This window comes from Sceloporus occidentalis, unplaced genomic scaffold (genome assembly GCF_023333645.1).
Source record: "Sceloporus occidentalis isolate IW3139 unplaced genomic scaffold, rSceOcc1.0.p SCAF_4, whole genome shotgun sequence".
Taxonomy (NCBI): Eukaryota; Metazoa; Chordata; class Lepidosauria; order Squamata; family Phrynosomatidae; genus Sceloporus; species Sceloporus occidentalis.
The window spans coordinates 25111256-25125053 of record NW_028316984.1 but is presented as its reverse complement, the minus strand read 5'-3'; the positions used below and the strand labels follow the sequence as shown (position 1 = coordinate 25125053).

The window sequence follows — 13798 nt, the reverse complement described above, 5'->3', positions numbered from 1 at the left end:
CATTTTGTTAGCTTTGGCCCAGCTTTCTAGTCTATTTTGAATTTTGATCCTGTCCTCTGGGGTATTAGCTACTCCTCCTAATTTGGTGTCATCTGCAAATTTGATAAGTATGCCCTCAATTCTGTCATCCAAGTAATTGATAAAGATGTTGAATAGCACTGGCCCCAGGACAGAGCCCTGTGGGACCCCACTGGTGACTTCTCTCCAGGATGAAAAGGAGCCATTGTTGAGCACCCTTTGCGTTCGGCCGGTCAACCAGTTACAAATCCATGTAACAGTTACCTTGTCTAGCTCACATTTTACAAGCTTGTTTACAAGAATGTCATGGGGAACCTTGTCAAAGGCCTTACTGAAATCAAGATATACTATATCCACAGCATTCCCTTCATCTACCAAGCTGGTAATTTTATCCAAAAAAAGATCAGCTTTGTCTGGCATGACTTGTTTCTCTGAAATCCATGTTGACTGTGTTTTTATTTCCTTCAATGGTAATTATCTTCCTCTTCCCTTTCACTTTCCATCAGCTGATCTGATTTTATTCTTCCCTCTTGGATCTCTTCATATATCTCTCTTCTATCCCCTGCTCCTCCAGTCTCTCAACCCCTCTACCTTTTGTTCTCATTCTCCAATCTCTCAAATTTCATCCAACATAATACCACATATTCATTATAATTATAACCATCAATGTTTCATCTTATAAATATTATAACCAAAACAGATATATGATGTTATGTAATGAAAATCAATTATATTTTTATTTGCTAGTTGTTAGTTTAAGTTAAATCTATTTCTTATTAGATTTAAGGTTTTTTTTAAAAAAAAAAACAGGTTGTGTTTTGATTTTGTTGTTGTTGCTTCAGATCATAATGTATGGGATTAAAAAATCCCTAAAACACTGTAAACTGGAGGCATATTCCACAATCACTCATAAACAGAAGACTCATAATGGAAGGATTTCACTTATCACATCTTCACCTTGAAAAACTTCATTAGATCAGGTCATTTACTGGGAAATACTAGCTGCCATCTTAAATTAGCAGTTTTAATGTTAGTGTTAAAGAGAAACTTGGCCTTGAGTCAAAAATGAATAAATATACTTACCATCACAGCAGGGTTTTTCACAGTGATACATGGAGTTGTTGCACGCAGGGCTCCACTTATGCCATGGTAGTATTTAAAACAAATCTTTATTTCAGCTGGGGGGAAAAGAATACAGAAAATGAAGGTAGTTCTTGCAAGATTCATGCTGAATGGGGACTGTTCAGCAATGGAACAGCTACTTTAGAAGTGAGATCACAGTTCATTGAAATTTATATTACTTTAAACATACCAATTTCTCCTAATTATCTGGAGAGGGTCATGGCAACATGCTTACCATGAAATTGCTTAAACCCTTAAACTCTTGCTTAATTCTAGCAAATGGTTTTCCTTGGATGAAAGCCAAAACCCTACAAACTTAATAACCTTACTGGTTATTAATTAATATCTTTTAACAAATCAAAACTGAGAAATACAGAAATTGAAAAATGTATTTGGGTTTTTGGTTCTCCAAGATCTTGGCCCAAGTTAGCCACAGACACTTCTTCCTTTCAAAGACACATGATTTTCTTTCATGTCAACTCTTCTACAATGTCCACATAATTTGGCCAGAAGAATATAATATTCAGGAATAATGTACAGGTAGCTGTAATAATAATAATAATAATAATAATAATAATAATAATAATTTTGGATGTGTGAATACCAAGTGAACTGCACAAAATTCTCAGTTCTCTGTTATCTTTCCTAACTGAGTTTCTCAAATGCTATGAAGCCCATTTTTGTCCAGGAAACAAATTGTGATGAATACTTTTTTTCATCCAGGCTCCAGTTTACACACTGATGCACTTCCTCAGTTGTTGCAAGACTGACAAAACTGGTAGCAACTTGTAGTGCATTCAAGAAAATGCTAAGGCCCTGATAGAAGCCAATGTCACTGCTATGTCATATTTTCTATATTATCATTGGTGGAGGGAAGACCAATGAAAGATTTCCAACTCACTTTTATTCAACCAGTGTAATTTTTTTATATGATGGCAACTGAAAATGCTTGGTGATTCATTATTAAGAAGCTAGTGAGATACATATTAAAAGGAAAATAATATTAAACGAATATCAGAAACATTTTGATAATTAATTCTAGAATTAAAAACTAAGATAAAACCTATTCTGCAAAGAAGTTCTGGGAAAACAGCCCTACAGTTAACCTTTAGATACATGCTAGACCAGGAAGCTTGCAACATATGCCAAGGTAAAATGTATTTAACCAAATTTATTAGGTGCAGAACAAACACATGTTGGTGACCTTGATATAGATTAAAATACATAGGAAAAAAGTCTTAGAACAAGCTCAAAACATGTAGACAACACAAAGTGATAAAAAAGCAGCAAAACCATCATATAATGCCAGATAAGTGGACATCTGCCAAAAACAAGGTACAAAACCAGGAACCTGCAGATCGTGGTTCAAAGGAACATCTGGGCTGTGCGTATCCAAACCTTACATTAAATGATACAAAGGACCAATACCAGTAATAATAATTTCAGAAGTGGACACAATGCGAAGAGCAATACCAGTAATAATAATTTCAGAAGGGACACAAAGCGAAGACAGAAAAGTCTTGTAGCAGATAAAATTTTTGACAAAATTCTATAAAGAAGCTTCAAAAAGAGACAAAGGGTCTGAGCAGATGGCCAGGAAACCACAGACCTAATGTTGACCCAGTTCCGTCCCTGGACCAGCATAGAAATGTCCTGCTATATATTCATCTACCCTCCACCATGCCATGGAGCAGATGCTGCCCCATGACCCTTGACGGCCTCCAATGTCATGTCTTCCAGTAACAGTGGAAACATGTTACACCCATGTGGCACTCCAATCTGACATCACAGGCTGCAACAGGGGCCTTCAGTGAAGACAGGATGACAGTGGCAGATAAGGGGCACATGGATCTGTGTGGTGTACCAGCTCTGGTTTTCAAAAGCCCCCAAGGCAAGCAGCCCATCTTTGGCGCAATGCTAAGGCCTCTTTGAGGCGGGATTGGATCAGAGCCACCAGATCAGCGTACAGACTGACCGATCCTGGTTTGGGGCTACTGGCCTATGTCATCCATATAGGAAAATGTGAGGCAAGGGGGAACACAAGCCTTTTGGCCCATGCACACAGGCTCAAAATCAGAGCTCCTGCAACTGGAAAGCTCTGAAGGGACTATGCTATAAGATCTGCTAAAAACAATTGTTAGATTTACACAAAAATATATAATTTTTTAAAATGTTGCTTATTGTTGTTGTGCTATGACTATGAATCTCTAGTCTCCAAGCCTCTGAACAGGGTAGTGCTGTTTACTTTATAATAAAGAGCATAGTGAAATGGTATCAAGGCTGATCTCAATTTAAAAATAATTAACTCTAAGCCTATAGTAAGATCATAGAACATAGCATCTGTCCAGAAATTGAAAATTCATGATGGGAGATTCTGACATGCTAAATTAACAATTCAGGTGAGGATTGGCCAATTACAGAAGCCATGTTTTGAGGAGAATCTTCACTAAGACATAATTTATTAAACACCATTGTTGTGACCACAGCTGATGCCAACACTATTGCTTTTATCTATTTGATTTTATTGTTCTTTTGTTGTTGTTACCCACCTTGATCCAATACAGGGAGAGGCAGGATACAAATTTATTATTATTATTATTATTATTATTATTATTAGTGAAGTGCTAGGATTATTTAGATGATCAAATCAGTGAGCACAAGCATGTGGAATGGGCGGTCAACAGAAATCATCCTATTGAAAGTCCACTGACTTGTAAGATTCAAGCCACCTTGAATCCCATTTTGGGAGAAAGGTGAAATATAAACCCAATAAATAAATAAATGAGTATTGTTGGTGCAGAGGTTGCCCTGATCTTCCCATAATTAGGAGCAAAACACTAGTCCATGCGCATATAAAGGACAATACATACTTGAAGATGCATTACAATCTGGGCTCTATGTGACAATCACTTTAGAGGTTCAGGCAGGAAGTCAATTACCAGTCATGACTAAAAAAATTTTTTACATCTTCAGTGTGTTTTTTTAGCAATTTACAAATATGACTAAACTATATATAGGCCAAAGGTAAGTGGAAATGTATGACTGTCCAGGTGCTATTTTTAAGATAACAGTTGGAGCCTACCCTCATTTTATTTCAAATATAGTCCTTAACAAAGATCTGTTTTTTGGAAGCAACAGAAAAAATATGCATAGCTTCTCTACCAACTATTCATTTCCAGCAGACGTTCATGATTAAATAAATCAAATGAGGAAAGAAATAATGGAAAATGACATAAAGAGTCTCTGCGTGGAGCAATTAATGGACATTGATCATGTAACAGTATGAGAGCTCTGGATGTACAAATTTATCATATTAATTAACTTTTTAAAAGATATCACCAAAATTTATCAATCTGCAATGTCTTCTGTATTGAATGAAAATGCCCCACATTGTATTTTTATCTCTAACATGCCATTGATCAGCAGAATCTCTTCAGGGATTGGGAAAGCAATTAATGTTTAGAGTCAATTTCACTTTGAGTCTAGCAGGAGTTGTAGCTAATCCTATAGACACCACAATCAATCAGTTGTTCTTACTGTTCATTTAAAAAAAAGTTCTGGGAATTAAAAAGCTAGGTTAGTAGTAACACATTCATTATATTTACTGCTTGTACAGTAAATATAGAGAGCCAGCATGGCTTCGTGGTTTGAGCATTGGACTACGACTCTGGAAACCATAGTTCAAATCCTTGCTCAGGCCTGGAAGTCCACTGGGTAACTTTGGGCAAGTCACACTCTCTCAGCCTCAGATAGCAAATCTTGCAATAAAAACCCCGTGACAGTGTTGCCTTAGGATCACCAAAAGTTAAAAATTACCTGAAGGCACACAACAGCAACATTAGTACTGTAAATGTAACACTCCTGGACTGACCATCTAGTTTAGAGGAAAGCTGAGATCAGTATTATCTTGAACCTGGTATTCATATTATGTAGATGTAGATTTGACAAATGAATACCAATTGTCACTGCTATTTTATTTTTAAAAATAAACAATCTTGTGGCTTTCACTACAAAAGACAGTCAAAACATCAGCTTAATAGGTCATTCAAAATCCAAATGTAGGTCAATATAGACCTTGAGTAATGCTTGCGGGGGCTGTCGGTAGAAGTTCCAACATTTGGAGGGCCACAGGTTCCCCCATCCCACTCTAAACAGGTTTACAGTGGCTCATCTTTTCAATATTCATACTGGTGGGGGGGGAGCAATTCCTTAAATACTGCTGCTCAAGTAAATAGCTCTGTTTAAATTGAGCTCTTTAAAAGATACATACATACAGTCTAGGCAAAATGGGATTCAAGAGAAACAGTTCAAGTATGACATGTCATCATTAGGAATGGCTGATTTCTATGACACACTGCAGATTTCTATTTTGAAATCTAATCCACAAATCATTTTTCTTAAGGCACAAATTTCACACTGGGAATGAGATTCAATTAATCCTGTTTGGTTGACTGTTCTAATTTCTTTTTTTAAAAAAAACAACAACACTGCTTGCAGAAGATTTTAATTCTCTTTGAAATTAAAGATGAATGTCCAGAGACAAGTAAGCAGAACTCAGATTTATCTACTGCAGCCTCCTTTGAAAACAGATTCTAAAGTATGCATTTATAACATAGATTTAAATGAATGTTTCCATGTGAAAGTAAAAATGGGATTGAATCAATTTGGAAATCAGTATATGTCAAAGTGGCATAGACCAGAAGTAGACATACCCATCTATCACTACATGTGAGCATGTGTGTGTGAACATTTTCAGCCAAAAACAAGGTGTGGGTTTGTTAACTGAAAGTCTTGCTGCTTCAGCACCATTTCTTCCTCAAATAGCACTTATTCTTGTCTTCACTCCGAATTAGCTTCATTTGCTCCCAGTAAATGAGGATAAATCTGATTGGCTACATCACAATCTCAATCTTAGCAGAACAAAGTGCTGAAAAACAAAACAAATCAGCTACTCGGGTGTGTGGCAGATAAACTGTGGATCACCGGAACCATGTATTGGAATGCAGCGTGCAGTGGATCATCATGAAGACTTGGCCCTCTCCCCATGCACACATACACACAAAGGCTGGAAAGGGAGAAAAAAACTTTTCACAGAAGGAAGAACTTACTAATGAAAAGCAGCCCTTGTTTGAATACCTATTCTATGTCATTCTACATCACTGAAAATAAACCAAGCTCCCCATATTAAATGTGTTAACACTGGGACAAACTGGCCAAGCACATCCATACTGCAGTAGTCTGAGCAGGAAGAATACCTACACCATAGTTTTGCACAGTCCAGTTTTGCCCAATACAGTGGGCCCTCCACATTCACTGGAGTTAGGGGTGCAAGTCCCCCCCATGAATGTGGGAAAACTACAAATGAAAAAAAAACAAACCTTTTTTTTTAACCTGAGAGGATACCTCTTTAGGAATCTCCAGCTCCAGTACAATTATATGGTCAGTTTCCTCCAGAGGGTGACCACAGGATCATGCTGGAGGACCTACAAATGCCTAGAGAAGAGTTGTTAATCAAATCCATGAATGGTCAAATCCTCAAAAGCAAAGCCGTAAACATGGAGGGCCAACTGTACTTAACTTTAATTCATCATCCTGTTGTAAGGAGTGGACAGGATGTATTCTCTGCAGACCAGAGATGTGGCAAAAAAAAGGAATTACAATCTCTTCAGAAGTGACATGTTCCCAGTATAGATCAAGATTTTCATGTGTACATAAGTCTCTTCTTTCCTAAAGCTCCAAAATCAAGAGGAGTGTGGCATTTCAGGCAGATATTACTTTTCACACCCTACGCCCAGGAAGAGTGACATTGCCTGACACTTCTGATGGCATTAGCACTGTCTTTTTAGCAGTTGAGAGCCTAAGGGCGCCTTCTCATTGCAATGGTAAACAAAACACCGTATTTGGCAATTTTATTTCTTTTCCTTTATCTTCACATTGTTTCCTGAGTAAAAGAAACAAAGTCTGTATGTGCACTACATTCACTCTTTGTGATGTTGTTGTTGTCGTCATTATATTTATTTGTATCCAGCTTTTTGGAATGTAGTGGTTTGAGTGTTGGACTATGACTCTAGAAACCAGGGTTCACTTCCCAGCTTGGCCATGAAATCCACTGGGTGACTTTGGGTACACCACACTCTCTTAGCCTCAGGGGAAGGCAATGACAAGCCTCTTCTCAATTAATTTTGCTAAGAAAACTCCATGATAGCTTTGCTTTAGGGTCACTGTAAGTTGGAAGAGACCTGAAGGCACACAACAACAAAAATAAAAATATGAAGGAGTAGATGAAGAAACTAAACTTAAGGTTTGAGGGGTCAGTGAAAAAGGTCCTTGTACAGTAAGACCTGAAAGGCAGTACACTAAAGTACATCTGTAGCTCTTTAAACCCAGGGCTAATTTTAACCCTAGTCCACTGGAGAAGGTATCTGGTGTGCAGACCTCATTCTATACCATATCCAAGACAGTGGACTTTAATGCTCCAAATTTAAGGGTGTCTCTAACCATTTCACTGCCAATGTAATTTGCAGCAATTGTCCAGTCTGACCACCTATGCCTTCATGATTTTGGTAGTGACAGCTCACATTCACCATGTTAGGCAAGTCTAAAAGTATCTTTTGGCAGCCCACAGCCTAAAATTACAACCTCATTTTGTGGAAGGAAAGCACTACTTTAAACAAGCGCAACTACATTTATCCACACCGTTTACCTCCCAGCACTCCTCCTAAGTGTTCACTACTAAATGCTTAGAACATCAGGGTAAGTGATGACAAAGATCTTGTGAGTGAAGGATAAGTACTGTACTTCTGAACAAAAAGAGTGGGGTGCAATTGGATACGCACAACTTTGCTTAACATATGTATGACACGACACATGATCTTAACTGCTTATTTCTGCCATTGCATATTTATTTTTTCCATAAATGGCCACCACAGACCCACTCAGATCAGGGCCCTAGCATGGGAGGAAGAATCTTTAAACCTTCCCTTTGTACTCTGGCCCTGATTCAGATAGGGGTAGTAGCTTCAAGTTGTATTGCAAAATAATTCCCCTCCCTCCTTTTTTTCAATACAAATGACAGGCATAGAGGTCCTAGTATATATCAGGACCTCAGACTAGGAGGAAGGGTTCCCCACCTTGCACAACGGAGGGAATCAGAGTCCACACCAGAAATTTGTGAGGGAGGGAGTTTGCATCAGAACAATGTAAATATTATACATACCTCAGTTATAATGTTTCTGTAATCATATGTCCCATTTGTTTCACTAATTAGTAGCAGTAGTAGCTTAGAGGCAGGTTGGAAGCCGCATGTAGTTTGACCCTGGGAAACTACACGCTTGGCTTTGTGAGTGGTGATACCAACTTCTACATCTGGATCACATTTTCCCCACTTCCTGCTGCTACACTCCCATGATTTAACAACACAAGTAGCTTCTGTATGTTTAAAAGCTTCTCATGTGCTATCAGATATGACAGAACAATACTACCCCCACAGCAACATTCATTACTTGAAAAGAAATTAATTTCTAAAGCAAGCCTTGAAGTTTTTGAAATCTTTGATGTGGCATGCTGTTTGGTTTTCATTATTAATTTGATGTCTATATCAGAGTTTCTCTGTCTCCCATGTACAGAGTTTCAGCTAAATTGTTTTGTTCCCCACCCCTATGATCAAACATAAACTGAAGCAACACAGACAAACAAAACACCAGAAGAAACAACAAAAAAGAGTTTTAAAGCTAGTGCAGCCAATAGTATATCAACTTTGGCTTTCAACTTTTGTGTTTCAAGTTCAAAATACAGCTTTCTTTTATACTCCTATGAAGTTCACAAGTGCCTAGAGTCACCTCACATTTTAGGGCCTTTTGATTTCCCAAACCAGAAGTTAGAATTCTGCATTTATTTATTTATTTATTTATTTATTATTTGCAGAGCTTTCACCCAGATGATCATAGATTATTTGAGCTGATTACTGCAGGAGAAATAAGGCAAAAAGAAAGGAACTTTAGGACTACTGGGCATTCGATTTGCTTCTTCTTCAAGACATGCATCTAACTTTTGAAAAGTTAAGAGACGAATGTGTGTCTGGAATGTTGACATATAAACATAGCATAAATCAAAAAGGGAAAGACATCTATTAGGGAGGTTTCAAACTCAACATATCCTAACATGATGGACTGCTGACCATAGAAAGTTGTTGTTCCATTGCTTAAAAAGCATACAACTAACTTCTATTGGCCTAACTCTTCCTTTAGGGGTGGGGGAAGGCACTCCATTTGTATTTGAACAATGATCTTTAGGTAGTATGTACACCCAGATAAATGCATATTATAACATTTATTCATTAAAACTATGTTTTATAGTTGTAATATTAAAAGATAACACACAGCCCAATCTAAGACTAAGTTAGACTACCAATAGCATCATGATGAGACACAATCATTGAACCACAAGTATGTAGTTCAGTTCCCTGTAGTGTAAGATTCAGCACTTAAACAGGCACCAAAAAGCAAAACCAAAAAACAGAGCACTTTACAACAAAGGGCCAGATTTTGTGTCAGAGGAGTCCCCAAATGCAGGAAGGGCTGACTTAGCACATTTTGAAGAGAATCCAGGAATATATCTAAAGGAAGAAAGAGCAGGGGCCTGAAATAATCAGGCCCAGAATCTAAAAATTGCCCAAATACATTATTGGTGTAACTTATGACTAATACCACAACTGCAGATGATAATGATGACAATGATTATGATGCTTTGTTGAGAACATGTCTTTTGCTCTGATTTTCCTCTTGCTTCCTTGGTCATTTTTCAAAAACAGTTAATACAGCAAAACGTGTTACATTTTTTAAAAGACAATCTCCAGGCATTTTTCAAGCATCTTTAATTCAAACTTTCACCCTTCTCTCAACAAACTAGGATATACTCTTAACACACTACATTCTGCTCATCTTATGCTTCAAAATCCACCTAAAATAAATTATTCTGGCTGGAGAATGAGCAAATTTATTTTGTTAAGGGAAAAGTAATTGCCTACTGAGGAATAATTCTTAGGTATTACAACTTCCAGCAATCCCAGTAAGATTCTCAGTGTGTTTTTTACCCTTTACTGTAATAAAAATCTATAACTGAGCATACCAAAGTGCTTCTGAAACTGTCACTTCAAGCACAGAAAGACTTCTTCCACATATTATTAATTAGATTACTCACGTTCCATAAAATAGGGGCCTGGTTCAATTCGCCATACAATTTGCCCTTTCTGTGTTCCGGTCACACCACGGTTCTTGGAATCCCAGAAGTTTGCTGGTGAGTTTTCATCTAAAAGAGAAAGATTATGGGTTGTTTTTTTTTTTTTTTTTTTTTTTTTGCTTTCTTTAAAATTTTGATAGATAATAATACACCCAGCCAAGTCAGTTCCAGGTTGTGAAAAATAAAACCACTTTTCTTTTCAAATGCAACTTCATATCATGTTATCTCCTTGATAAACATTTCTAAAAGCTATTTTAAGTAATGAAGGCATACTTCTATAATAAGGTAGGTAAGGTACCAGACTACTGCCATAAAGCAAATGTGGTATTAAAGCACATCACAGCCTTTTCCCCCCACTTGCCAGTGCATATAAAAGCCTAAAATCAAAGTTACATTATCATTTATCAAGTGCTAAATAGTGCTAGGCCTAACAAAGTATAAAAGTAAAAACAATAAATTTTAAAAATGCCAGAACACAACACTGAGGTACAGTGCACAAAAGCTGTAAACAGACAGTGTGTGTGTTACAAAATGGTACTGTACTGTAAAATGGAAAAACACTGTATTAGCAAAGCACTCTAAAGCAAAGTACACCTGTAAATATTTCCACTTGTATGTGGGTATATGCATGCATATGTGTGCGAATGCAAATATGCATATATTTGTATTGTTTTAGACAGACAAACATGAGGTAATTGTAAAAGCTTTTGTCTTTTAAAGACTGAGGGAGTGTATTCTCTTAAAATAAAATAAGCACACGACTAACATTACAACTCATTCTTTCACATACAGTCAATCAACTCTATGAGCAGATATAAAATTGTCCTGACGTTTGAACTTTGGGAAAACTATTTTCTGTTACTTTCCCCCAAAGAGGCAAAGTAAGGTGAAACATTGCTAAGCAAATGGGACTGGGAGGCTATGCAGCAGACAGTGCAGTTTTGTAACCCAGTACAATGTCCTGTTGGCTTTTCTTTCTGCAGTTTTATTGAGTTTTAGCCAAACAAAATTCAGCACGACTTTTCCAATTGCCAACAGGCAGCAGTGTTCAGCAACATAAGCAGAAGACAGAATGGAGTATACAAACATCCCATAAACAGATTTTTATGCAAACATTCAAGAACTCTTACATATTATTTTGATATAAAGTTGTTAAAATACATTAACTGTACATTCAAACACTTGAACAAGGTGGAGCATATTCAAAGCAAAGCATTTTAAAAATTTGTTTATTCATGTAATTTTAAGACCATGACCTTTTGTCTAAAATCATAAGTTCCTGTCATCTTATCTGTCCTCTGTTTATTCCTTATGAGATCCTGTTAAGAACTATATGAGAGAGGAACACAACTCCAAGAAAAAAATTTTTGGAGCAGAACCAATGATATTATCTGCCAGATTGCCAGGGGAACTGACCAAATGTTTTTGCACTATCGAGCGAATGAAATTATAAGGAGGCTTTCAGGTTTTATTATTGCTTATGGCAGATTTACATAAGGAAGTGGAGAGAATGAAAATAATCAGGCAAAGCTGCCTATATATTTTTTCCCTTTGATGAGTTCCTTCATGCTAACTCTTTAAATGGTATCTGACTACATTGATTGTTTGCATTTTTAACCAAAAACTGACTTTTGCATTTCAGCTCAGACGGTCTTTTCTTAAAATTCAGTTGTTTGTAGTCAAAGTAAGCCCCACATAGTTCAGTGGAGTTAACTCCCAGGTAATTATGCATATAATACCAATAATTCACCATGTAAGGTTTTATTACTGGCTTGTGTATTTTTTATGTCTGTGTTTATGATGGCATTGTTACCAAGAGTGTAATAATGGAAAAGCACCATATATACACTCGCTCTTGCTCTCTCTTTTCCTCCTAGGCTGTGTTGGGTATGGATTTTCCTTGGATGCATGCCAATGGGGGTTCTCATGCTCACATCTTTAATTCAACATACACCACAACTACACTAGGTCCAGTTATTGGAAATCTCCCATCAGCTTTGACATGTCTTGATCAGTAACAGAGAAAAGTGGCTGGGGAGAAGGCTAACTGGCGATCATCTGGATTCTCATATCCCTTTGTATTCTGGCCCATGTAGACCCAGCCATAGTTCCAGTGGTGGATGTAAGTGTGAGAAAAACATCTAAGGCAAGGTTTGGAGGGGACCGCAGTAAACTGCAAGGAATTTTAGTGCCCACATATATACGCACAGAGTGCTTGAAACACACAAGTCTACTGCCATGACTTAACTACTTGAACCTAAATGGGAAATGTAGGCTGGGAGAGAAGTTTTTAATTTGGCCTAAGACAAACAACATTTTCTGATATAATTTTGGGAGCTGGTTAGAAAAACTTTCAAGATTTTAAGTTAATACTAGCTACCTATATGATTCTACTTGTTATCTACCTGCCCAGTCTAAATATATGCAAATAAAATAGTATGCTATTATTAGAACATACCCTCATCCAAATGAAAGCCAGTTCTATCAAAGCTGTCTTGGAACTTTGCACCTTTCTATGCAAAAGGAAACAATGGGCCCATACAGACAGGCCAAAATAAAGCTGCTTCGGGTCACTTTGGAGGTATGCTGTTTAAATGACACATGCATCTTAAGAGGCCAGAAGCTGCACCAAAGCTGCACTCCAGCTCTTAGGACTGGAGCATGGCTTTGGCACGGCTTTTGGACTCTTAGGACACATGCATCATTTAAACAGCATACCTCCAAAGTGACCCGAAGCAGCTTTATTTTGGCCTGTCAGTACGGGCTCAAAGAACCCTATATAAATATGACCCTCATCTGAGACAGCTGAAGTTGTATTCTGAAGTAAGAATCAGGATTAGTGTTAAAGATTCATCAAAACTTCCTTCAGTTTGTTCAGAATTACCTGCCAGAAAATGCATTTAGACACTGTACTACATGAAAGATCAATAGCTTGCTTTCTGATGTTCTCTGGACACTAATAACCCAAAAGCAGAGTAAGGCTGGTATAATCAAACCTACTGTAGAAATAATCGTCATAATAACATTATAGCAACAAAGGAGTTGTTTAAAGCTTTAGCCACTAATCCATTGGTCAGAATCTTTACAGATTCAGCAGGCTTTGAATTTGTCATCAAACCCAAATGATGTCTAAGGGCCTTCAAATAATTCTTTTCCCCAATAACAAATTATAGTTCTAAATTAAGAAAGAATAACATCATCTCTTCTATGGTGCAAATGTAACTTTCAGTTATGTTTATAATTTTTCAAGGTGTGAAGTGGACTTTTGGTTTTTATATGTAAAACCATGAATCTGCTTAATAAACTGGTGAGAGAACTTTCAATGAACACAAACACATACACGCACACATACACACTGTGATCAGGTTCCTTTATCATGATTACTGGAACCAACACAAGAAACAAAAGGATCTTGTGGCAC

At 37.2% G+C, this 13798-nt stretch overlaps 1 protein-coding gene across 8 annotated transcripts in view; it reads right to left on the bottom strand.

Moving 5' to 3' along the window:
- HECW2 (HECT, C2 and WW domain containing E3 ubiquitin protein ligase 2) overlaps positions 1-13798 on the bottom strand; it is a 220328-nt gene that overhangs the window by 93752 nt on the left and 112778 nt on the right. For all 8 annotated transcript variants that reach the window (XM_089519540.1, XM_089519531.1, XM_089519538.1 and 5 more), the window contains 2 exons: positions 10339-10446; positions 1102-1196 (listed from right to left, as the gene is read on the bottom strand). In XM_089519540.1, the coding sequence (XP_089375666.1) occupies positions 1102-1196; positions 10339-10446 (203 nt within the window). The remainder of the gene's footprint in view (positions 1-1101; positions 1197-10338; positions 10447-13798) is intronic.